The 26,855-nt window shown below is 46.4% G+C and overlaps 1 protein-coding gene across 1 annotated transcript in view; it reads right to left on the reverse strand.

Moving 5' to 3' along the window:
- Positions 1-5,678: 5,678 nt before the first annotated feature.
- The window catches only part of ITGA9 (integrin subunit alpha 9), a 348,141-nt gene continuing 326,964 nt past the window's right edge, over positions 5,679-26,855 (reverse strand). The window contains exons 27-28 of the mRNA XM_004277914.4: positions 17,807-17,926; positions 5,679-6,435 (exon numbers count right to left, since the gene is read on the reverse strand). Coding sequence (XP_004277962.1) covers positions 6,337-6,435; positions 17,807-17,926 — 219 coding nt within the window. The 3' untranslated portion in view covers positions 5,679-6,336. The remainder of the gene's footprint in view (positions 6,436-17,806; positions 17,927-26,855) is intronic.

Below are 26,855 nucleotides of genomic sequence, written 5' to 3' on the forward strand. Positions count from 1 at the left end.
AAGGCCAGTTAAAAGCAAGGGGGCATTGCCATTTTATCCTCCTCTATTGTTGGCTGGGAATGTGGACACAATGGCTGGTACACTGGTAGCCAGCTGGGACCACGAGGTAACTTTAAGGATGGAAGCCACATGCCTAGAAAGATAGGAGCTGGTATCCTGATCATCCATGAAGCTGCTGTTCCAGAACTTGATGGCCCACACCTGGTCTTCTTTTATGTGAGAGAGGAACATACTTCCAGCATGTTTAAACCATGTTATTTTGGATTTTTCTATTATATGGAGCCAAACAGTCTTCTAACTGATAAGGTGGGTTCTGAATAGACGTAATATTGGAGAGCATTTCATTTTTTCCAAATCTGCCATTTCTTAGAAGAAAGTTTTTCTGGAGATCCTTTTAAAAATGCCCCCTGCTTATTAATCCATTTGGTGTCTTCAGAAGGTAGTACTTATACCTCTATTGAGATTTGCTTTAAGTTTTTAGGTATTTTTTCAATTATAGAAGAATCACATCAAATAAAGCACACACTGATCCGGACTAGACTTTGAGGCGAAGCAGATGTTTGGCAGCAGGCCCAGATGTCACAGCCTCAGATTTCAGGGCAGAGCTGGCCATATCTCGTTATATCCACTTTAGTTGGATGTTACACAGAATGAATGGACATGATCTCAGGGTCGGGTGGCCTTGCTGGTGGATAGCTGCCAAGTGGTTTGATAGTATAGACAGAGCTCTAACTAAGCACTCCCATTAATTCTATTACTAAGCAAAATACCCTGATGAAGAGACAGACTTTAAGGACCAGAGGTAAAGAACAGTGGACTGTACAACTCCTGATTGAATGGGAGACAGAATTTACTAATTGGCCATTTTTCTTCCTCTTAGTTTTGTATCTTTGATTCCTTTGAGTTAGTCGAGGCCTCTTCCTGGCTGAAGGAAACAGGTGGAGCAACACAAGAGAAGCATACTTAATCAGCATTAGTGATCTGGCAGGTCTTGTTAAGCCAGGAAGCATCTGAATGAAAAATCTTGGGATTTCTCACTGGACCATCGTCCTAAGTGTCAGGCTCATCAATGCTCTTTGTTGCAAACAAAGCTCTTTCTTCTGAGACCTAGAATTTGGGATCTCTCTTGGTTTAGCAATTCATACTCTCCCAGAGGTAACTTTATTTTAAAAGTAATTTGCATATGTTTCATTGTTACTAAAGACATACATGCTCACTGGAGAACATGAAAATTCAGACAAGTAAAAACAAAACAAAATGCAAAGCAAAAACACTGACAATCCTACCCAGTTAAAGACAACCAGTTTTATCCCCTTGGTGTGTATCTTTTCAGACCCCCTTCTATATACTGTGTGGGGGGTGTGTGTGTGTATGAATTTTAACCACAGGGGAGTAATATAAATCTTAACAAGTACAGAAGCAGCAATTAATGAAATAGGAAGCAAAAACCAGTACACCTGATTGGTGTAGCCAAAGGCTTATTCTTGAAAAGATCAATAAAATGATCTCTGTTGGTCTCATCTAGAGAAAAAAGAGAAAAACACACAAATGAACAATATTTGAGATAAGAAGAGGGACATAACTAGACAGACGGAGGGGATCAAAAATTAAGAGAACACGTTTGTAAATGTGTAAGGATGCTACCAAAAGGCTTCCGGGAAAATGCTTCATGACTGGCGGACACATGAGGAAGCAGTCTACTAAAAACGAGGAATCAGCTGCATTTAATTCGGGCACGTTCCTCCTAAGACCAAGGTCCCAGGTGTGGCCCTGGGCAGGTGGGTGATGCATAGAGAAGGTGGCGACCATGGAATGGAGGCCAAAGACTAGGGACAGTTCGGACACATTGAGTGGGTTCTTTATGTGCAATTAGACGAACCTGCATGGGCTCTTTAAATGCTCATGTTGTATTACACCGAAACCCCATCTTTAACAGCCTAAAAAGGCTCAAGTACTTCAGTAGCAAAAGAAATTACAGACTTAACTCCCAAATCGTTTGTAGCCGTTTTTTTATTCCAAACACGTACTTTTGTAAACCTGCATTTCCCAAACAGTGCAAGTGAATTCGAAGTGACTGCACAGACTTGAATACATGCGACTTTGTGAAGAGGAACACCCCTCCCACTGAAATTCCTCAACGGAAACGTACACAGATGCATCAATCAAGTTCTGGAAGTGAAGTTAGCGTGGGTGCCTGCCATGCAATTCATCACACTCTTAAAGCTTTTAAACTTACTCCGCCGGTCACACCGTGCACATTAGAATTTGAAAAAACCTTAACACAGTCTGAAATCTAGATCATTGTGCTACAAAGCATTGCATCACGTGGGACATTTGTTCATTATCCCCCTCACATGCTGAAAATCAGAAGACATTCTAGAAGGTTCATTTTGGCCCTACTGCCTTTGTATCCTAACCCTTCAGCCATTCTTTGCTTCAGAACATATTCTCCACTGTGTATATTCTTGCTCTATATAGCAAAACAACACATGGACTAAAACCCTGCATACTTGGAGCATTTCTAAGGGACACTCGTTTTCTGCCTTTTATCTGCTAAAAGGCCATTTCCCCCAAATACCAATCCTTTGCTTTGCCTCTACATTTCGGGAAGTCTGAATTAGGTGCAGGTTTCATCAGGTGTAGGTTTTACAGGTAACCCGAGTGTAACTGCGTTGCCCTGATATGATGCCTTATCCAAAAATAAAAGTAGAATAACCTTTTTTAAAAACGACATTGCTACGGTTCCACAGGTAGCATATCAGCACCCATCACAACCACCTAAGGGACCTGCTACACATCCACATTGAAAACAGGTCCCTGATGTTTCCAGGAGGCCTGCTGGTTTTGTTTTGAACCTCCCTGCCTCTGGCTCCAGGGCTGAAGGTTACATATGATTTGGTGAAGGAGGACTTTCCATCGGATTTTCTACAAAGCTTACCCAACTTCAGAATGCTGACGGAAGTTTCCTGAAGAATTGACTGAGAAAGCCTCAGTGACCTCAGTAGCAAGTGATTCTGGCCGTGTGCCTGTCAGTCACCGTAAAGCCACTGGACCCACTCACTCCTGCCAGTGTCCCCTCGTTCCTGAACCTCATGGCCTCTTCTTTGTGACAGGTCCAGGGCTCACTTAGGTGATGTTCCAAACTCCTGAGTCCCATGTAAACTGAGCATAAGTGAATCATTTTTGAAAAGGGGGCATTATTTCACTTAATTTCTACAAAGGTCCTTTTGTCATATTTAAAGAGCACCTCAATCCTTCTGACAGTTGATTATAACCCTAGTGAATACACAACCAAAAAGCTGAAGCAGACTTAAATAATGCTGTGCAAGAGAACATCAGATGGCATTCCACAGTGAACCCGCAGAAGCAGGAAAGGTGGAAATTGGAAGGCACTGTGGAATTTTAAAAGAACCTTCTGGAGAAGGAACAAAGACACACCAACCCATCCTGTCTGCTTCCCCCAAGAGCCTACTGAGGGCTTCTGAACTGGATGGAGCTGGTGAACCGGCCAAGCTGAGAGCGCTGATAACCTGCTCAACTTCCCTATCTCTGTGCTAAATGGTCACCTCCCCAGTCCATGCTGCCCCGCCTACTCAGCATCAGGAGATAAGCAGATGTACCATCCTCCCCATACAGGTTCCAGAGTGGCTGCCAGTATTTCCTCCAGTGGAGGCCAAGCGTGATTTTCTTAAAAACTGCCCTATTTAGTCTTAGTAATCTCCTGGGTATGTGACCACTCGTGTGTCCACCACTCAGAACCACCCAGAAGCACATGGATCCCAGCTCTGAGACTGGCTATGGAGCCTGCCCCTCCCCTGGTGAGGCTTTCCCCTCTGGCTGGCAGAACCGCGTGCCTGCCAGTTATCCTGCTACACTGTCTCCCATGCGTCTGCACACCTTGCAGGAGGCTGGCTGTGGCTAGTCGTGCATTTGGCCAAAGCTGCTGATGGAGCTGTCCCAGGCCTACCACCTAAGAATCCTAAATGATTTATTAAAGGACAACATGAAACAACAAGCAGAAGTCCATCCAAGGAAGGCTGCAGATGAGGTCTCGTAAAGGAATTCACGATCCCACTGTGGGAAGATCTGCCTCCCCTGGGGCAAAATGTGGGGTGGTGTTCACTGGGGAACCCCCCGCACTTAGCACAGGGCCTGATGCACAGCAGGGGCCCCATACATATCTGTCAGAGGTGAACTCTGAGTGAGAACTGGAAGGGGAGCATGATGCATTCTGTATCTTCCTGTGTCAGAGTCAACTGCGTAAGAAACAAAAAGACACGTGTGCTCCCTGCCAGGTTTGCAACCGCCCAGCACCCTCATAATTTTGCCAAAACTTTAGATATCTTTGCAAGCATTAGCCAACTATGTGTCTGGAAAAACCTATCTCCCCTGAAGTTGAGTTCTGTGTCTTTTCAACAATACTCACGGGCCCCCGCACATCTTAGCTCCCAGTCAACAAGGCCCTATGAGAAAGATGCCTGGTCTTGTTTCTTGTTTCATTCTCATCTGATGCCATCTGTTTGTACCCGGGGCTTGAGCAGGCTGTGATAAGTGACTAAGGACTCTGTCAGACCCTGCTCTTCGGCACGTTTTCCCCTGTACCAGATGGTTTTCCAGCAGCGGTAAAAGCAGCCAGGGCTGCTCATGGTTATTGAATGTTCACTACGGGCCAGGCATGATGTTGAGCTTGCTACATCCATCACCACCTCGCCCTTTCAGAGAATCACACTGCACTCAAATCTGGACAGCACTGCGTGTCTGGTAATGAACACTGTCAAATAGAGAGCTTGGATAGTGAAGGCCATAACTCAGCATTCACCTGTACAGGGGATAGGCGAGGACGTCAGTGCTATGCCCAGATCCCTCTGCATCATTTCTTTTGCATTATTTCTGTGCGCTTCCCAGGCTGGGGGTGCAGCCCTCTTTTTGAGGACTGCTCCTGAGCTACTGGGGCTATTTTGCTGGCAGGAAGTGAAAGCAGAAAGTTTACATCTCTCCTGGGTCCAAGACTATGAAAGCTCAGCTCCCTTGCCCCGGGTTGGGACAACTCTGAGGCATAACTTACCCTCCAGAGCCCCCCAGCAGGATCAGGCTGAAGACCCCCTGCACGGGACCTGCCCTGAAATGGCTCCCTTACCTGTCTTCCTCCCCTTCTGTGTCCTGCTTCCCTCGTGTCCTTACTGGTGTGCCCTGGGGATACTTCCTTAATAAGTTACTGCGTGAAAATCCTTGTCTCAGGGTCCACTTCTTAAGAATTCCACCTAAGACACGATTAAAAAAAATAAGGACAGGTTGAATGGTCATCTCTGGGAAGGACACTGCAATTACCATTAGCTGGGACAGCAAGAGTGATGGGGATAATGGAGACCCCTGGACTCAAATTAACATGAAAAGATAACACATCACAGCACTCAGACACAAGTCTCTGCTTGGTGGGCACCAATTCAGTCCCGGTGGTATGCGGACTCTGATGCACGATGTCCAGGATGAGATGCCATTCTGAGGTTTACCAGTGATGAAATGGCATTGCTCCAAGCTTTCATGTCTTAATTTAAGTGCAAGGAGGGTGAAATGTCTGCTCTATAAGGTGATGCAGAACAGACCTCAAGAATCAGGTTTTTCCATCCAAATTCCTGCTGGGAATCTTCCAATGAACGGTACAGATGAAAAAACTCTCGTGGTTCTTCAGCACATTATTCCGCACTTGACTCCAGGCAACAGAGATGTGAGATGCCTTCGGGCTCAGCCCCAAACCACAGCTGATATACAGCACCACCCGCTGGGTGGATTCATCACATGAGGTTTCTTCAGATGATTTCATCTGAGTCTTCTTTAACAGCAAGTTCCAGAGTACAATAAGATCTTTATCCTTTAACATTTGTATGAATATACAAGTATTTCCAAGATTTCAGGCCAGATATCAGTGCTTGAGTGAACTATATAACCATTTAATAGAAATAATAAAACATCGATACAAATATAAAGACATAATCAGTATAAAAGGCTTATATTTATAAAAATACTTTTAGGTAACAGTTTTCCCCTGAGGGTTGACCACGCATGTTGCATCCATAAATATCGCCTGGCTCTGCAGCCGGCTTTCCAAAGTTGTGGGTTCAGCTGGAAAAGGAAGTGGTGGTGGTTCCAGTCAGGTGACCTGGCCGAAGTGACTGCCTCAGGTTGGCACCTGGGCTTGAGAGAACGAGGACGAGAACAGCATCGTGGGGCCTCCGAAAAATCTGGAGAAGATTCTTTCTTCCAAATATGGAAGATACAAAGATCAGGAAGACAGGCGAACCACTGGGCCACATGACCGGGGTGGGGTGGGGTGGCAGGTCACTGGTTTTTCTGGACCCAGTCCCAACTGTCTTCATTCTCTTTACGGTTCTTCTCAGCTTCAATAATTTCTTTGTACCTTCTGCGAAAGAAGCCCATCTGAAAGGCAGAAAGAGGAGGCGCCAGGTTAGAGATGCTGGGGAATCAACCGTTTTGATTCCCAAGCCACCTGGACCCGGAGGAGACATGACCTATGCTCACAACGCCTCAGATTGGGCTGATTTAGAAAAAGCATCATGTGGAACCACTTTTCAAAATGCATGGACTTCCTGCAAGCTTTCTTATGATAAGTTGTTTGCTCCTTGTAATGTGCTTCTGGTGGAGTGTTTCCCAAACTGTATGCTGGGGAAAACTAGTTATTGAGCTATTCATAGGTTGTTTGGGAGTAAAACAGATTCCACGGTCAAATAAGTTTGGAAACGATACACTCTTTAAGAGATTCGTAATGTACAGTAGAACAGTAAAGGATCAAATCAACCTTTTAGGAAAGGATTAAGAAAGTCAGGGACTTGATATTTCCCAAGCTTATCTGGCTTTTGATAAATCTATTAAATCCTGAGAGAGATTAGCCATTGCAGAATAATTTGATAAGTACTGCTCTCATACAATAGGAGTTTTAAAGTATCTGCAGACCTGCATCCTATCTTGCTGTCCTCCAGATCTTTCACTCAAATCTGTGACCCCCGTGAGCTGCCGAGCTGCCGTGCACACAGCTGGCAGTGTGTACCCCCCTAAAACTGGCAACTCCTCCTGAGCCACGATGGCAGTTTCCTTTAGCTTAGTTCTGAAAAGACCTTTCCTTCCGATGTCTATGGCTTTTCGTACAGGGTAAGATGAATTTCCATTTCTTTTCACATAGTCAGCATAGGCACTACTGCCATATAAAAGTAACTTTTTGTAGCCCAAAGCTGACCTTTTCTCCCAAGCTCAGGAAGACCTGGTATCTCTTGTCCTGTGCTCCCTAGCGTTAGTGGCCTCTGTTTCTGAGATCAGATATCTTCCTGCATCTGCCCTTAAACATGACTGACTGGAGTTGGTGTACAAATACCCCAGCTCCCTCTCTCCTTGGGTGCGAAGCCCTGAGGTGCATGCTCCGCGTGGAACTTTCCCGCAGTGATAACCAGCTTGATAACACATCCTTTATTAGCTTCCTTCCCTGCCCTCTCTTCCCTGGTCCCCTATCACTGTTTCTTGAGATTATCTTCCAAATAAATGACTTGCCCTCAAATCCTTGTTTCGATCCTCTTGAATAGGGGAATTGAAACAGACATGCACACTTGGCTCGCTGCTGGGAGGCTGTGCTGCAGGTCTGTGGTACCACACTGTCACTGGTGTATAATTTCCATAGTCATATTTGAAAACACTTGAGACTAACAATCTCTGCAATCTGCTGCCAATGGGGGATGCACATACAAAACCTGCCCTAAACAAATCGTCAAGCAAACCCAGGCTTGTGGGCACATCTAACTCCTTTGTGCATCTTTCCTCACACTCCTTCACCATGAACCAAGCATCCACAGTCTCACTGCACCATCTTCCTACTCCTTGAAAGGGGCTTACTGGCCCAGGTGAAAATGAGAATTGTCAAGAGAGCTGCCAAGACAGTGCTGGTCACCTCCACCCACATTGCCAAGGGAGTCCTGAGAGTTCCCTCTGAGAGCAGTCTGACGGCTGGGAGGGAGTGGAAGCTTCCACAGAACAGCTGGCAAGGGTCTTGTGCTCTGAGCTTCGATCCTCAAGGCCCGTTTCACAGACAGACATTGAGTTCCCTGGATATGTCCTCTCAGCATCAGACCACATCTGTCAGAACCTCACTTTATGACACCCCCATATACTTTTCTCTCATTAAATCTCTACCACCTTCTCCCTTCTGCAAGGGATGTGGAAAGAAGGCTTGGCTTGAATGTTCTGGATAATTAGAAAAAGGTCGTTGTTGTCATCCTCAAAGCATACCCACAGGAGGCCAGGAAAGCGACCCAAGACTTCATGGAAATGTCTAACTCAGAAGTTACTGCTTGAAATCTCATTCTTGAAAGATAAAAATGTGGTTGACAGGGCGAATGTGTCATGTGCACCTTCTGAGCTGAGGAGAACATAATCATAGAAAGAAGGCTGGATATAACATGAGAATAAGATTCTTTAGCACATGACTCTACCTGCGGATAGTGTGATGTTTCAGTGATCTCCAGTTACTCACTTTAACTCTAGAGAAGTAACATATCTCTACTGTGGCACCAATCAAGCAGAGCTTTAACTGTCTGCTCTCTTATCATCTTTCACATTTGTCTCAGGACTCCTACAGATTTGTGCTTTTTATCCCCAGAGCTCAGCATCTCACCGCTACTTACTGCCAGTGATAAGTTGCAAAAATGCCCCTGTATCCATGCCCTGTACCGTGGCTTTGCAGCAAGTCCTATCAGGAGACGGAGTCTATTTTCCACACCCTGAATCTGAGTCGTGACTTGCTATGACAGTTGGGTGCATGGGAGGTGATGCCCTGTCAGTTCCACACTTAGGCCTCAAAGGCCTTGCACACTGCCACTTGCTTTCTCAGAACCCTGCCTTGCTTCCAAGTGAATGAGTTTGGTCTCGCTGCTGAAAGATGAGTCCACCAGCTGAGGTCCTCCTAGACCCGCCAACCCGCAACTGCTTGCTGGTGTAGGTTTGAGCCCCGCTGAGATGGGAGGACCGCCCTGTTAAGCTCAGTCCAACCCTCAGAATTGTGACCTATGTAGATGGTGGTTGTTTTTAAGTCCCTAAACTTTGGTTTGTTACATAGCAAGAGTTAACTGATACAGAACTCCATATTTTTTTGCCTGAATCACTGAATGAGTCAACACCCACGGGAAAGGTGGCTGAGGGGCAGCCTGACAGGGCTCTAGATGGAAAGAGCATCACTGTGCCCTGTCCTGCTGAACAGACTTTTCTTGTTCATCTCTAAGGAGGACGAGACTCAGCTCACCTTCTCACAGCTATGCTGGCGTAAGGATTTGATACAGAGTACGCAATCTAGCAAGGATTTAGAGTGCCTGGCCCAACTCTCACAGGAGGCTCCCTGTGCTCATGTTTATGTGTGTCATACTTTTTACCAACAAAGTGATGGTATATCATCTCCTGTAGGCATCCAAAAGCAAGCTCTTTTGTCTCAAGTGGTATGGTGGCAGCATTAGTCTTTTTTAAAAAATTTAATTAATTAATTTGGTTGCACCGGGTCTTAGTTGCGGCAGGCGGGCTCCTTAGTTGTGGCTCGCTGGCTCCTTAGTTGTGGCATGCAAACTCTTGGTTGCGGCACGTGGGATCTAGTTCCCTGACCAGGGATCGAACCCAGGCCCCCTACATTGGTAGCTCAGAGTCTTAACCACTGTAACACCAGAGAAGTCCCTCAGCACTAGTCTTGAAAAGTCTACCCGTGCTGGCAGTAACCGTAGAGCTTCTCTTAGAAACAGCCTTGCAAACTCTCCACCCCACTCCAGTGAGGCAGGATATCCAGAGCCCTGTTCCCAACATAACCTGTGTATAGTCTCATCTTTAGATGGAAGCTTGAAGCTGCCACTGGTGTCTGTCCTTCTTCTTTGGAGCCCACGACCATTTCTTAAAACACAGATCACGCTCATGTCTAGGGAGTGCTGGGTACAGTAACGCAGGCTGTGCACTGCATATAAGGGGGGAGGGTGCCACTCATATCAGAGAGATCATGGACGTGTAAACTTATTACAACTATTTTCCAGCAGATGGCAGTCGGGTGTCTTTTTCTAACAAAATCAGTAGATTTTTCTGAATTTTCTGACAGATGGAAGTAAAGCTTCTGGAGGAAGGGGCGCTGTTTACTTGTCTGCACAAAGGTGCGATATAGTCTAGAGGTGGTTCTGTCAAATTAATATTGTTTCTTACGTGGTCAAACGAATTCCATTTCAGAAAAAGAGAATATCACCTTTGTGCTGTTGTTTAGAGCCCGGTTTTGGCTTTTGATATAGAACCCAAAGCCCAGGCTCTGAGTTTACCAAGCCAGGGTTCCCCAAACAACTGTGTCATACCAGGCCTGCCCAGTGCCACAGGACCTACTCAGAAGGGTTGGACGGGAGAGGTGCCGTGTGGGGAGCCTGGAGTTCTGAGTACTGCTCACGCTTGGCCACAGGGCAGGTCATTTTCTGGCTCTGAACCCCAGTGTCTTTGTCTCTGCCCAAGAGATCGATGGCATTCTCAGACCTCTTCTAGCCCTGAAACACAATGAAAGCTTTTTATGTTGGTCCCCAAAGCAAACTCGGGACTGCAGTCTATAGGCCATACAGCTGTGTATCCAGTCCTCACACGTAGGTGGCACGGGGCACAGAGTCCTCGCCTGGTATCATTTTTTCTCAAAGCGTTTTTGGAAAATTAAATTTCCAATTTTTATATTAAAGTATGGATATGTTATAAAGTATAAAGAAGTCTAAAACTCTTAAACACTAAGATAACTCAAGACTTCAAAGACATTTCTCTCCTGCAGCAGGCCTACACTCTCACCATCACTAGTACTCATGGTTACTTTGGGGAAAACCTTGGAGAGATGTTGGGCAAACCTACATTTTCCCAGCCAGCTGAGTCCACACTGAGGGTGCCGGGAAATGAGCCGTGATGAGTTAAGCTGGACCCTCAGCAGCCCCTCACTCAATTCCAGTTCAGTGGAGTATGTGTTTTCCTGCACTTTTTCTGGATCCTTCCAGGGCTTGCTTTGCCACTTGAGGGGCAAAAGGCTCTGTTTATAACTGCTGTCTGTAGCGGAGGGAACACTCATGGAAACCCTACAGGAAGAGAGACTCCAGCCAAACTTGGCTCCCCTGGAAGCTGAGGGAGCAGGGGTTTTCTGGCTTCTTGTCTGTGCCACTCCTGAGGGGGACCTGCGGCCCCACAGGGCAGCTCCCTCAGCCCTCCTGACAGATTCACACAACTTTCTGATATAAACTTGTATCAAAAAAGCTGCCAGAAAACTCCTAGGGAAACAGCAGGTTTCCCCTGAATGGCCCTAATTAGGAAGGTTCTGAGAGGGGCCTGGGGCCCAGGAAGAAGTGAGAATGACTGGGTTCTGGGGTCCACATCCTACAGCACCAGCCTCCTCCTTCCCAGCCCAGTTCGGGGTGAGTGAAGGGCGGCCGCACAACCCTACGGCCTCTGGTCTCTGGGGAGATGCCCACCCCCTCCTCCCTGGCTTTTGGATTGCCTCCTGGGCAGCTATTCCAAGGGCCTTGGACACACTCCTTCTTTGGACTAACACAGAGTCTCATGTTTATGGGTCCTTTCAAGTTCCTTGACTATTTACATAGCACGTCTCTGTCTCGAGATGTCAACAGTGCAACATCAGCCCAATATTTACTTCCAAACATAAATAAGTCCCCACTGAGCGTCTCTGGCACATGGTCTTAATTGAGACAGTGAGAAGGGTGTGTGTGTGTGCACGTAAGTCTGTGCATTTTCATTTTCTCTGCAGGAGAAACAAGGATGGGTCCTCACAGCCCAGCTGGAGGGCAGGTGATAACCCCAATGACCCCTGGAGGGGCTGCCAAACCTACCCATCCGCTGGGCCATTTCACAGATTTATTTTTCCAAGTATTTCTGCTTGAGGTCAGCAGGAATGCTCTTAAATGAAAACCAGGAGCCCAAAACCACCTCTGGAGCAGCAGGCTCTTGGAACAGGCTCGGCTGACAGAGGGTTCGAGACAGTCCTTCTGAAGGACGGTGGCAAACCCACTGCACAGCCCACCTCTATACCACTTGTGAGAAGGCAGAGCTGGCAGGTCCTGGGCCTTTTGGGAAGAGGCTGGTCATGGGGCTGGCCAGGCCATGGCACTGCCTTTTGCTCCAGGCCATCTCACTGGCAAAAGGGGCCAACAGGAGAGAAGGGAAAGGTTCCTAGGCTGGAAGCAGTAGAGGAGGATGCAGAGTTTTCTCCTTCACTGAGTGGTGGCCTGTGTGTTTTGGCAAACTGTACAAGGGAGCGAGGAGAGGGGGAGAGAGAGGGAGAGAGAAGCCTGGGGCCCTAAATGAGGCTTTTCCTCTTGAAGGAAAAACATCCCAGCATCTCCACTCTCTAACCACTTGACTCAAAGGCTGGCTTGATGAGTTGAAGGCACTTTTTAAAGGTGCAAGTCACATATACCCTCTGAATGATGAAATTCCTCCTATAAACAGGCCTTTACGATTGTCTTGAAGAGGCACAGGGCCCAGGCCATTTCAAACCCAAACAGGAGCCAAAAGAAAGGAGAGTGGACTCATTTGGATTTTTCTCCCTTAAAAGAGTTTCCTATTTCAAAGTTTTCTTCCTGCACGGTGGCTTGGCAGGCTACTGTAATCCTTGCACAGAAAGTTTAAATTATGGCTCCCAGTGTCTGCTAACAGCTCGGCTCTGGGAAGGCTGATTAGGATCCATTTCAGAATGTGAAGAAGGGTCTGGTTAGCTCGGGGCCCTCGTTGTGGATTTTGCACCGGAGCCAGGACCTGCTGCGGCCAAGCATGAGACAGCGCCTGATGTGCCACCGGCCGACCCTCTGGAAGGCCCCGGAGGAGAGAAGGAGGCTGAGCATTAGGCAGGGAGCCTGGACTTCGGCTCTGGAGAAGGTATTTGCTGACCCTATAAGGGGTTTCTGTTTCAGATAAACAGGGGATGATGGGCATGTTGGTAGAACCACGGCGACATGTAGGAGGTGTGGCACAGGCTCTTTGCCTGGCCAAGTGCTGCTTACTCCTCAGGATGTGCTTGGCTCAGCCTCGGTCACTTAACTGCTTTCCCCAGTCTTTACGATGGAGTGAGGGCTCTGCTGCTTATTACCTCTGTCCCTTCACCCCGAGCCGGCCACTTCGCAGGGATCTGTTTGCTGAGTGAAGGCACCGGCCAGCTCACAAGTGTAAAGCATGCTAACCTGCAGGCCTTCATGGCACAGAAAATCCATCCACACTGGGCCAGCCGCCTTGTTCTGTTTTTGATACCACGCCACCATCCTTGTACTTTCTGGGGAACAACCATTTTGGGCTCATGAGCTCAAGGCAATGGCAAGCAACCACAGGTAGAGGTGTCAGGTACTACATCAAAGGGAACTTCAAGAGATGTGGCTCTAGAAAGGAAAGAGGACTTGAACATTGCCCACCTGTCTTCAAAGGCTCTAGTGAAGTGTTTACTCATCAGCAGTGGCAACTGGGTACCATGCAGTGACTTTCCCCTTGAAAGGACTGGAGGGAATGATATGTGAAATACGGTAATAAGCCAGAAGCAGTTAGATCTCCCATCTAACTCAAATATTAGGGCCATTAATCAACAGATTTCTGTGCACTGAATTGTCAATATTAGACCTCTATACATAATGCATGTTTCTTAGGTTATAGACATAGGGATCCAAGTTGACAAGAGGTCTGTAGTTGACTCACAGACATAGAGAACAGACTTGTGGTTGCCAACGGTGAGGGGGATGGATTGGAAGTTTGGGATTAGCAGATGTAAACTATTATATATAGGACGAATAAACAACAAGGTCCTACTGTATAGCACAGGGAACTATATTCAATATCCTGTGATAAATCATAATGGAAAAGAATATGAAAAAGACTGTATATATGTGTATAAATGAATCACTTTGCTGTACAGCAGAAATTAACACAACATTGTAAATCAACTATACTTCAATAAAATAAATAAAAAACAAAAGAGGTCTGCAGTTGAAGTTTTAGGAATATGTAGGTCTTCAGAATAATCCTACATTTCATTTGCCCTTTTCAGTGTCCTATAAAGTCATTCTATTTAGTTAGTCCTTCAAGAAAAAAATATTTTTCCTAAAGAAACTCCCTCTGCCGAGCTCCTTACTGCACTGTCGCTGTGCCTGAACAGACTACCCACTCTGAATGTTGAGTGCGTTCATGAACCCTGCACCGAGGTTTAGTTTTTTTTCCTCCAAGGAGCTCAATCATAATTTTATCTATGACACAACGGAAGAGAGATGAGGTTTCATCTACTTCAGAACAACAAAACTTCCAGTTAGGCTAATCGTCCTTTGCCATAGTGAGTTTTACAGAAAAGATTAAGATTTTGCCCATATTTCTGAATATCATGTATGTGATAGACAAAAGATGGCCACTAATTCTTCGCTACTCCTCCCATTGGGAGGCAGAGTCTCTTTCCTGTTCCTTGACTCTAGGCTGGCACGTGACTGCTTTGACCAACAGAGTGCAGCAGGATGATGCCATGCCAGTTCTGGGCCAGCCTTTCAGAGGACTAGCAGCTCTCACCATGCTCTCCCAGAGCTGAAGCCACCATGTAAAACATCAGCCCACTCTGCTGGAAGGGCCACATGTAGAGGCCCTGAATCTACACGAAGAGAGGGAGGGGCCTGGCAGAGTCCGGCCTTCCAGCCATCTCCACCCAAGGTGCCAGCCATGTGAATAAAATTGTCCTGTGAAGTGAAGCAGACCAGCCTAGTCACCAGGTGAATGCCCTTGTGTGACACCACTCAGTGTCACTTGGAGCAGAAGAATCATCCAGCCAAACCCTTCCTGAACTCCTGACCTGTACATTTGTTAGGCAGAAGGGAACTCAATTTGGTGGCAATTTGTTGTGCGGCCACAGCTACCCAGTACCATATAAAAGACTGTAATTTAGGCAACAGCACCACTGACAACCATGAAATCCTGCTGGAGCGAAAGCCTTTAGGGTATCTGCCTAGTTTCCTTCTAAGATTAGCCCCTATCCCCACCCCTACCTGGTCTCCCCACACCTCCACACTGCATCTTTCTCTTGCGCTGGCCTTAGCTGTCTGGATGTGGGAGACATGTGACCCAGCCCTGGCTGGTCACATTCTCTCTGCCACCTCCTGGCCTCTTGCCACAGTTGTAGACATTTGACTTGAGCTGAGCGAGTCAGATTCTCTCTCCCAGGCTTGTAGGATTGGGACTCAGAGGGGGCTGATCAGTCTGTGTCTGTGGCTAGAAGTTTTGACGGCATCACTCATCAGCTTTCTCAGAGGTGTTCTAGACCCTTCCTTCCTCCAGCAGTTAAGACGACCTTGTCTGGTTAAGGCCGCCTGACCGCCACCACTCTGCTTTCATGGCCAGTCCATGGCAGCGGGTGATGTCTGCCTTCTCGGGCCCTGGCTCTTTGGATCACACACAGCTGGGTGGCCTCAGGGTGCTGGCCACCCTATGACACCCCCTCCTGACACACCACATTCTTTAAAGAAACATGGCAGAAGCAAAGCGAAGCAGATGGCAGTTGGAAGGAGGTGGGAGGGTGTGCTCAGGAGAGGGGACACTCCTGAGTGGCAGAGCCAAGTGGGGGGCCCAGAGGGAGGGGGTGGGACACAGCCACCCCGCTCCCCACTCTGTGTCCCTGTCTGGTCCCATGCACCCAGCAGTGGAGGACGGTGTTCCCTCTCTTCTGAAATGTCTGTACAAAGGCAGAAGGAAGTATCTCTCTCTCACACACACACAAACACACCCCCCCGCCCTGCAAAGCCCTTACTGTCTTCAGATCCCAAACACTGAGCTGGCTTTGTTCTCTACCCCCAGACCAGACGTCTTGGCAGGAAGGAGTTGGAGTTAGAGAAAAGGGAGAATTAAGACTCTATCTGGCCACGCAGATTAAACAAACAACAAATGGGCAGGTTTTTCAAAAAAGGTAATATCTGCTCCTGGTAAATATACAGGAAAATGGGCACTTTTGATATGCTGCTTGTATAACCTTTCCAGAGGGCAACTGGTAATATGTAATAAAAGGCTTAAAATACGCATTTCTTTTGACTCGGTAATTCCGTTTCTAGGGTTTCATCTTAAGGACATAATGAAGGAGTTGTGCAAATATTTGGCTCCAAGCATATTCACTGTGGCACTGTTACAAGAAGTGTGAAACCAGAAGCCACGTGAATGAATCCCAACATCCGAGGACTGGGATCTGCCATACACCTGCAGCCTGAGGACAGCGCTGGACACAGGTTTTTAACAATAGGAAAGACTTTCACAATTCTGCATTCAGGGAAAGCTAGGCTGTAAACTAGTAAATGGGATGTCCAAAAGGCACGGGAACCTGAGATAAACTGATTTTCAAGTAATATGCTCAATATATTTTTCTTCAACCTCCAATACTTTTTTCAGGTGAAGTCCAACTGTCAATCTGAAAAGATGTACAACAAAAACACTGTTTTCCCTGCGTTTCTAGATTTCTTGGATACTCTGAAGTATATTTACTATACTTTTTTCAGATTGATAATGGAACTCATTGCTTTAATTTTAGAGGTCCTACACCTTAAAAGGTATCGGGTATTTTACTGGAGAATTTAACACACTATTCACAAATAAGTGGGTGCTATGAGAATGCCTGGTCTCTGTCTATTATGTAGGTAAAAAGTTCAAGAAGAGACAACGCTGGTCTCACCATGGTTATTTCTGGGATGGGGACTCCTGAGTATTTGACAACTTTTCTGCTTACTGACATGTGTCTATGTTTGATCAATAAATACAAATTATTTTGGAATCCCAAAGAAACTAATTATTTGAATTTAAAGGATCCATCCATAATCATGTAAGAGGCTGTTTCCACCTGCCTCTGAAACCTGGAACACTGGAAAAGCAGGAACTTGGTGCCAGGAAGTCCCAGCTGTGGTCCCTGGTGCTGCTGTAGGAGCTGGGGACACGGTGGAAACAAGAACAGACAGGACCCAACTCACGTGGCACACTACCATCCCGTGGAAGAGACAAACCTTCCTCAGATAATGACTCTGAAACCATTACTGATGAATACAGAGGCCCTAAAGTCAAGGACGCCAGGTGTCTGAGAGAAGAGTGCAGGGCAAAGAAACCATCTTAGAATTGGGGGTGAGGACACCCCTTTCTTCTTGAGAAAGTGACAAGAGGCAAGATGTGAAGGATGAGCAGGTGCTCCCTGCTGAAGGAGACAGGGCAAGTCTACCCCCTGGGGCACCTACGAATGAACCCCCATGGGGTTGGGAGAACATCTGATGAAGCTACCCAGGCAGCACTCCAGACATACAGCCCATCGCCATTACTAGAATCTTCTGGGCAGAAATCTGTTCCATATTCCACATGGGAAAAGAACAAAGAATGGCTCTGTAGTTTCTTTTCTTGTTTTTGTCCCAAGTAAAGGAGTTAACCATCCCCGTCCCAGTCCCAGCTGTTACTCCCCAAGCTTGTGCGTTGGAGTGAGGCTCCCACCACCCTGTGTTAGGACTGGTGGCAACTCTGCTAGGGAAGGCAGGAGAAGAGGGTAAGATTTTGGGGTTCCCTCCAAAGCGGTCCAGTCCTCAGGTGTGAATGGCCTCAGGAGGAGCCTAGACTCCATTCACTGCCTGGAAGGGACCCTGCCCTCCTTTCATTGTACCTGCACTGGGAAGGAAGTTCCACCAGGAAACCTTTTCCGACGATGCGCTCTAGCCCTGCTGAGGCAGGAGAGCTGGGTGTCTGGTCGGGGACTCCCTGGGGACCTGCGCTCTCCACTCACCTTCCAGAGCAGCACAGCCAGCAGCAGGAAGATGAGGATTCCCACCAGCAAGCTGATGGCAATGATCCACCCCACGACGTAGCCTCGGGGCTCCAGATTGTGCAACGCCTCGAAGACCACCTGGGAGGCAAAGCAGAAGTGAGATGGTTCCCAAATGGAAGCACCCACCGCCTGAGGGGACCCAGCCTGGGCTTGACATTGGGACTGAACTGGAGAGATGTGTCCAGACTGCTGTTACTCTAAAATGGGCTCTGCTGAGTGCTTTCCTGGGTGTATACGGATGGATTTTTCACAAGGACCTGAAAAGGCACCTGAAATCGCAGCCCCAGTTCTTGAAAGCGCTGTAATGACAACAGGCCTGATTTAAGTATCACGAAGTGAACGTAAGTGTGGTGAAAAACCGAGAGGACGCACTATGTTCTTGATTCAGAACAGACAGTAACGGTCTGTTTTATTATGGTTTTGAAACAAAGGGCATGGGCGTGCACTCCAGGTAAGACAGTACTTCTTTCTGAGTGTTCCGTGCACTGTGTAACTTAGTGTGATTACTCAATTAATGCCAGTTTCCCCAGTAGACTGTGGACCTCAAGGGCTGGGCACAGTTTGCCTTGGGTCTCATGGCGATGCCTAGCACACTAAAAGCACTCACTCGAGGAGCGGAGCCCTGGTCTCCAATGGGAGCCATAGGTCCTGAGAGCCCGTGTCTCAGTGGGGCAAGTTTTCCCAACTTTGATGGAATCTCAGTGGTGTGCTAGCTCACATCAATGGTGCCAACAGTGTGCATCTCTTCCCAGTTCCACATCTAAGGATGTTACAATGCTATTTTGAAATGGTCCATCACAGGAGTATTTATACCACCTAAAGTGGCACACAAATCAGGGCACCCCCACCCTCCTGCCAGAGAAGTGATAGCTTAACACGTGCTAGCTCAACACTGACTGTACTCTTTGGCTCTATTTTCGCCCCACTGGTCACAGTAGAGTTTATTTTTGTAGAATTCAAAGCATCCATTGTGTCCTCTACAGCCAATCCCCTAACACCCCACCGTCCCATTCAAGCTCCTCTGCTGAAGAGACAGAAATCTCAGCTCTGGGCAGCCCTTGGCTGCAGACAGGCTGGCCCAGCCACAGGGCTTTGTCCAAGCTAGGCCGTGTGCTTGGAATGCCCAGTCCCTCCTTGGAGAAGGCCTATGTAAACCTGGCTCAACCCTGAAAGCCAGCTGATTTTTTGCCTGGCAGGAAGCCTCGCTGGTTATGGGAGCCCCTTGCTCAAGCCTCAATGGTGACTGGGCACATGACTGAGTTGATACTAGCGCTATTTATGTTACCTTTTTAGGGCCTGGCTTCCCTCTCTCTGTAACAGTTCTTGAATGCGCCTCTGTGTCAGGCTCTGTGCTTTTCTTGCAGTCTCTTGTCTAACTCACACAATCACCCCAGGAGGTATTTAGCACCTATTTTACACAGCAGGACATGGAGACCCAGAGAGGACAAGGGATTTGCTCTGGGTCATGTAGCTTAAAATGCAGAGTCAGCATTTGAACTCAGGTCTAGTCAACCCCAAACTCCCAATCTAAGCTGGTCACCAGCACACCACAGAGTACTTGGCTGACAGTGGCTCTTTAAAGATTATCTGTCAATTAAATGGATCATTTACTGTCTCTTCCCTGGTGATAAGGAAAGCAAACACAATCACCTTTGTCTCAACTGTCTTCATTCCCACAGTTGAGGTGGGGGGGTGTGCTGGGGGAGGGGAGGATGGTCATCCATGAGGCAGATCCTGAATTCAAAACATTCTCTCTAGGGAAATCAGAGCAGAAACCATTCCTTCCTATGTTGGGACAGATCAAAGAAAACTGCCTACAGAACACAGTAGTCACTTCTGGGAATGGAAATAAGGCCTCTTTTCAGCACATACTCACTAGCTGTGTGACCTTGGACAGGGTACTTTATCTCTCTGAGCCTCAGTTCTCTCCGCTGTAAAACAGGGGTAGAACAGCACCTCCCCAGAGAACTGAAGGGACTAACGCATGCAGAGCGATTGGCAGAGCCCATCCCTGACACGTGGCGGGTGCTCCCATCAGCATCATTAGCACTGCTGGCAGGGAGATTTCTTTTGAGGTTGTGCATGGTTGGCTGGCACCCTTTTTAATTTTAAAAAACTATTTATTGAAGTCTAATATACATAGAGAACAGTCTACGTAACCTAAGTGCACAGCTCACTGCATTTTCACGAACTGAATGCAAAATGCATCTGTGTAACCAGCACCCAGATCGAGATGCAGGATGAGACCAGCTGCTGAGAAGCCCCCTTCACGCTCTCTTCCAGTCACAGCCCCCACGAAGGGTAATCGTCCTGATGGCCAAGAGCCTAGATGAGCATCAATGCTTTTGTCCACGCTCTCCCTGGAAGGACTTCTTCCTTCCACATTAGGTTTGGGAGATTCCTCCAGGCTGGAGCATGGCATTCTCATTGCTGTGTGAATACACCTCGATTTATTTATCCATTCTACCTGGTTTGGGGCTATTACAAAGAGGGATTTTCAGACATGAGGCGATCCTGAAGGAGGAATATGTGGGGGTGGGACAGAAATGGGCTGTGAAGTCTGTCATCTTAAGCCTACTCTTTTCTATCTGGTTCAGATTAGAGATTTCTGTCTTTAAAGACAGATAGATTCACGTCTTTGAGTTACTGCCCCTAAAAGCTGTGGATCAAATCACCTCTCACATTCAGAATCTCTTGTGGTGTCTTGCACAGGTCAACTATGAAGCACCGTGGCTGAGAGGGGCACCCTTGGGCAACCAAGGCAAACTTCTCAGTATCTTCCTCTGTGAAATGGGGAAGTAAGATAGTGTCTGAAAGTTCCTGGTCTCTGGTCGCATAGTGAAAATCTGCTGAACCTTCCTGTTGACAATGAGACAGGCCGTGGGCTCCGTGGGGTCAGCTGTAAAGTCCAGCCCCTTGGATCACCCTGAGAGCCGCACAGGGACGCTGCCTGCCCGCAGTGTCTAAAATGCGTATCCTGGCAAAGCTACCTTGGAGGTCTGGTTTTGTAGAGACAGTAAAGAGTATCCACTACAGTTTAGTCTGGCAAATTCAACAAGAATGCCCTGGCACTTCCCCGGAATGTGTGCTTAATCTTTTATTATTTTTAGTGATGCCGTTCATCATCTTGGATGTGTGCTTTATGCTTTGGCAAAGCTGGTTCCTGCACATCGCGACTCTAATCAACTCATTAAGTAGAAGGATCTGAGCAGCCTGAAGTTCTAAGAAGTCACATCTTAGATAAAAACCCAAAGGAACAGCAGCATGGACCACAGAGAGAGGTAGGAAGCACCGACAATCCAGTCTGGTCGCCACCACTAAATAGCAGGATGATCCTGGTGAAGCCCTTATACCTCTTTATTTTAATTCAAAAATTAAAAAAACTTTTTTGAATCAGCCCATGGTATTTTTTAATGTTTTTTTAAAATTGAAGTATAGTTGATTTACCATATTATATTAGTTTCAGGTATAGAGCATGGTGATTCAGTATTTTTACAGATTATACTCCATTAAAAGTTATTACAAGATAATGGCTATAACTCCTTGTGCTACACAATAAGTCTTTCTTACTTATCTATTTTATACATAGTAGTTTGTATCTCTTAATTCCATCCCCTGTACCTCTTTAAATATCTTTTCTCCACCTCCCCAGTTACTGCTCCAGTTCAAGCCTGAGCTTCTGTCACCAGCACTATTTCAGGAGCTTTGGAGGAGCCTTCCTTCTGTTAGAGTTGTCTTCCTAAAGCACAGGCCTCATCACGCACTTCTCAGTTTATACTACAGATGGTTTCCCTTTATACCAAATATACATTTCAGGGTACCAGGCTCTTTACAATCCGGTCTCCTTCCTACCTTTCCAGCCCCTGGCAGGACCTGTACTCACATTCTAGCTGGTTAGAGTTATCTCCCTGTGGGACCTGTGGCCTCCTGCCTGTCTGCAGCCTGCTTTTGCCACCTTGGAAGACTCTTCCATTCCTGTCCAGTTGACAAACTGCAATACTGCTTATCTTACAAATGTTCATATCCTTTTTTTTTTTTTTTTTTTTTTTGCGGTACGCGGGCCTCTCACTGTTGTGGCCTCTCCCATTGCGGAGCACAGGCTCTGGACGCGCAGGCTCAGCGGCCATGGCTCACGGGCCCAGCCACTCCGCAGCAATGTGGGATCTTCCCAGACCGTGGCACAAACCCGTGTTCCCTGCATTGGCAGGCGGACTCTCAACCACTGCGCCACCAGGGAAACCCTGTTCATATCCTTTGATCCATTAATTCTGTACTTGAAAATTTACTCATAGGCAAGAAACATAAAAGTACAGGAAAAGTTTTATATTCGAAGATGTTCACTGCAGAATTATTTATATTGGTACTGAATTAGGAATATCCTTAATGGAAAAGAATACAAAAAAGAATATATATGCATAACGGAATTACTTTGCTGTACACCAGAAACTAAACAAAACATTGTGAATCAACTCTACTTCAATAAAAAAACAGAAATATCCTAAAAGTCTAACAATAGAGCGACAGATGAGTAAATTACAGCAATCGCAAAGTAGAATACCACAGAGCTGTTAAAATGATAATACATCTGGCTGTCAAAGTATGATTTTCAAAAAGTTAAAAACATGACTCTCATACAAATATGCAGCAAATACACATTAAAAATTTATTTAATTCATGACCGAGGGAATCAGGATGGTAAAGCTAGTTCAAAAAAGGATCTGAGAATGCGGGTAGTTACAGAAAAAAAAGAATAGAAGAATGTTGAAATCAGATACAAAACTGATTAATACCTTACACGGCAATAAACTATAACCTTTGGGATTATATTTTCTGCCAGACAGAAGTCATTTTCATCTTTACTGGCAAAAGGCATTTGTAACTTAGTTTTCTATAGGTTAATATGTAATTTCACAGAATATGGGCCCTAGGGAGTTAGGCAGGCCTATTAGAACAGTGTTGTTTTTCTCAAAATTTTTTTTTTTTTTTTTTTTTTCCTCAAATTTTAAGGTGTGTAAGAATCACATGAGGAACCTCGTTAAAATGCAGATTCTGAATCAGGGAGTCTGGATTGGGGCCTGAGTGTCCACATCGCAGTTACGCTCACTGGTGATGCTGATGCTGCTGGTCCAAGGACCACACTTTGAGTAGAAAGGGGACAGAGAGTGCTCCAGGCGTGCAAGGACACACAAGCATCTTTTGCCTGATTTCCAAGTTTTACATACTTTAGAAAACATGATAATAAAATGGGAAAAATGATAAATGCTATAAAGTTATACGAAAAAATCAATATCAATTTAGCATACAGAAGACTTCAGCTTTGCAGAAAAATGTAGGAAATTTTTTAAGTAAATAGGTGTTTTTAGATACTACGGGTATTGTTTTCTCTTTTCTACTTTTAACTACTTTTTAAAAAAACTGAGCATTTTAAAGCCAAGTTAAAAAAAAAAATTAAAAGGAGAGACTCTGCTCCAACATCTTCTGTTCCAAGAAGACTGACCTACTCTGCTCTTTTCAGCAGAGTTAATCATTCTCTGAGCTTTTGGAAACAGCAATTTTTCAACTTCTCTTAGCAGAGAAAATCTGCGCTAGCACCCCAATGTATAAAACAGAAAAAACTGGAGATTCTCTGTTTATAAAGAAGGTGGGAAGCTCGAGCCCTGCCTGAACGGTCCCCCTTCCCAAGCCAGTCCCTTCTACCCCAGGCCCAGCAGCCCCAGAACCAACTCAAGGGAACCCACAGCTCCACAAGCTTAGCTTTAAAACCACAGTGGAGCACTTCGTCATCATCCCAGTCCTAAGTCCTCTTCACTCTGTAAGGTAATGATGTATCTTCCTGTCTATGGACTCCAGTAAACTGAATTCTTACAGAGCAAGGATTTGAATGCATGTTCTCCCGTCACCTAGACCAAGGTAGTGATTCATCATGTGATTCATGAAGGCACAGATTAATAAATTCCATGTCCTTTTTGCCATACCATTCGATGAAGTATGACTATGATTCAGTCTGCAATGAAGAGAGGATGAGATTTGAAGCTGGAGTTTCTGAGTGTGCTTCTCTTTTTTCTACTTCAAAAATATATCTGCAAATGTTATTTCTTTTGGGAGAGTCCTGGTCATCCATCCACACATGCATCCATCTGCCCATCCACCCCATCTGTCCATTTGTTTGTCTATCCATCTGTCTGTTCGTCCGTCCATCCATCCATCCACCCATCCAACAAATGTGTACACAGGATCTACTATGTGCCAGGCACTGTAGGGATTCATTGATGAATAAAACAGGCAGTCTTTGCCCTCATGGAGCTTCCAGCTTGTAGAGAATACTGGCCAGTTAGACACATAAATGCAAAATTATAACTTTAGAAAGTGCCCCAAAGGAGAGGTTCATGGTTAGAAAAGACTCTAAGATAAGCATGGCAGTCAGAAAGAGTTTTCTGAGGGACTGCCTGAGCTAGAGTTAAAGGGTAAGCAGAAGTTAACTAGTCAAAGAGGGAAAGGAACAACATTCCAAAAAGGAATAGCACGTGCAAACCCCCTGTGACAGAAGAGAGCCTGGCAGAGGTGAAGTACTGCCAACAGACAGTGAGCATGGAGCAAACGAAATGAACAAGAAGTCACCGGAAGATGTTCAAGATGAAGCTGGAGAGATGGGAAGGCCTGGAGGCTGTGTTAAGAATTATATGCTTTATATCAAAGAAGCTTATGGCTTCCATCTGAAAACTGGCCCCATCTAGCTTTTTGATGGCTGCACTAAATCAAATCAAACCTGTAGTTATTTTGATCTTAATGTCTAATTCCTAAATAATTTAGTTTAATAGGTTACTTTCTTTTCATAAAACACTGAAATTCAAGCTTCTGACTCTCCTTCTCCGTTCAGGTAGAGAGGAAATCGCTCCAAAAAGCAATGTAGAACCTCTTTTGTCTTCCTGAGGCATGGCTTTGAAAATTACTTATAAATAATCCCTGAGAATTATCAGATTCATTCATAAAATTACCTGAGAAAATTGTTGATAAGCATAGGAGGAATAAGGGATGCTTTAATTATGCCATTAAAAATACTGTGGGGGCTTCCCTGGTGGCACAGTGGTTGAGAGTCCGCCTGCCAATGCAGGGGACACAAGTTTGTGCCCCGGTCCGGGAAGATCCCACATGCTGTGGAGCGGCTCGGCCCGTGAGCCATGGCCGTTGGGCCTGCGCGTCCGGAGCCTGTGCTCCGCAACGGGAGAGGCCACAGCAGTGAGAGGCCCGCGTACCGCAAAAAACAAAAACAAAAACAAAACTGTGGAATTAAACCTAAAAAAAAAAAGAATTATACGCTTTATCTTAAGAGGCATGGGAGGTCAATGGAAGGTTCTAACTAGAGAGTGACATGGTTTGCATTTTGCAAAGAGCACTCTGGCTGCAAAACGCCTAGATTAGAAGGGAGAACTTTACATGGGGGTTCAAAGAACAGGTCCGTTAAGAGGGCTGCAGGGGAAGTGGTTTCCCCAGCAGAGATATACACTCCCAGTATGAAAGGAGAAAAAAGACTGAGGCTGAGGGGGAGTCTGCACGTTTCAGAGGGTGGTAGGAGGCTGAGAGATGGGGTGGCAGAAGTTCTGACCAACGAAGGGATAGATGATCACACAGCAGCAGACTGAAGCTGGAGGGCTCGTGTGTCGGATGTTAACTAATAAAACATAAGAGAATTGAGGAGCACGAGGATTTGCCTCAATAGAGTCCTTGAGGAGGACAGACATCCGGCAGGGGCGATGGCAGGCCCACACGCTGGGCATTCTGCCTGCTACTGTAAACCTGAACGCACCTGAGGCTGGCAAGCTGGCATCAGGGAACCACCAGGAGCTAACTTCCAGTCTGAGGCAGCTGGTAAGCCTGAACCACAGCACTTGATTCACTTGTATGTTTCTGGAAACTTTTATGTTCTGACCACTGTAAATATGCCCAGTGTCATAGCTGGAAATGCTCAGGTCTCCAAAAGGCCTGAGAACATGACCACAATGGGGTACAGCTGGCCCAGGCCTGGCTGGATGGAGGGCTTCCACAGCTGAGGGGACAGCTCAGCATCAGCAGCACTCGAATGGAGGTTCAACCCCAGGCCCCACTGCCTGAAGGTCAATTACAAGGGCAAGATGCTTTCCACAATTGACATCACACACAGGTCTCACAGACGGAAGGAATTTATATAAAATAAAAAGTGGGAAAAGAAGAACATCTGGGACAATGAAATGTCATTTTCATCTGCTTCTAATTACATCTAGCAGCCAGTGGAGAAGGGGGCAGGGATAAAGGGTTGTGGGAGCTGGAGGAAATGTTTTCAGCAGAACCATGTCTTAAATCACTCTCAGAACAGAGCCTTCAGAAAGCATCCCTGCTCCAGGGAGACTGAAGACTTATGGAGATGACATCAATGAACAGAAAATAAATTGCATTTGGCAAGACGGACATTGTAAGTCTGTGCTGTGATAAACAAAGATGTCAAACTTGCCCCTGCCTGCTAGGTGCTGGGTTTCAGGAATTCCTTGGTCTGTTAGAATTTGCAGAGGAATGAGCTGGGCCAGTGCTAATTCCTTTATTGTTAAGAACGGGTCACATTTGTTGAGAACTTACCGTGTGCCAAACATGGTGCTAAGAGGTTTTATATCTATTACTCCTGAGAAACCTCATGACTGCTCTTTAAAGGGAGGAGGGGAACGCAGCTCCTTTACCGCAGGCTACGGAGGGCCCTGGATGAGTGCTAATTCTCTTGATGAGTAGCTGTGCATCTGGTTAGGAACCAGGCCACAACAGGAAAGAGCTCCAGAATCAACAGACCACTAAGTCAGAGCAAGATGTGCTTCTGAGGTCACTGGAGCCAAGGGTCGCTCCAAAGACGAAGGGCCAGCTGTCACCACCCATGGCTGCATTCCTACCATCTGCCAGAGTTGTGCTCCTGCTGTGCGAGGGCGGGGCAACAGGACAGCAGGGGCCCAAGGAGCGGAGGATGAAGGGAGACTCGGGCTTGCAAACA

The sequence above is a fragment of the Orcinus orca genome, chromosome 10 (genome assembly GCF_937001465.1).
Source record: "Orcinus orca chromosome 10, mOrcOrc1.1, whole genome shotgun sequence".
NCBI classification, from domain to species: Eukaryota; Metazoa; Chordata; class Mammalia; order Artiodactyla; family Delphinidae; genus Orcinus; species Orcinus orca.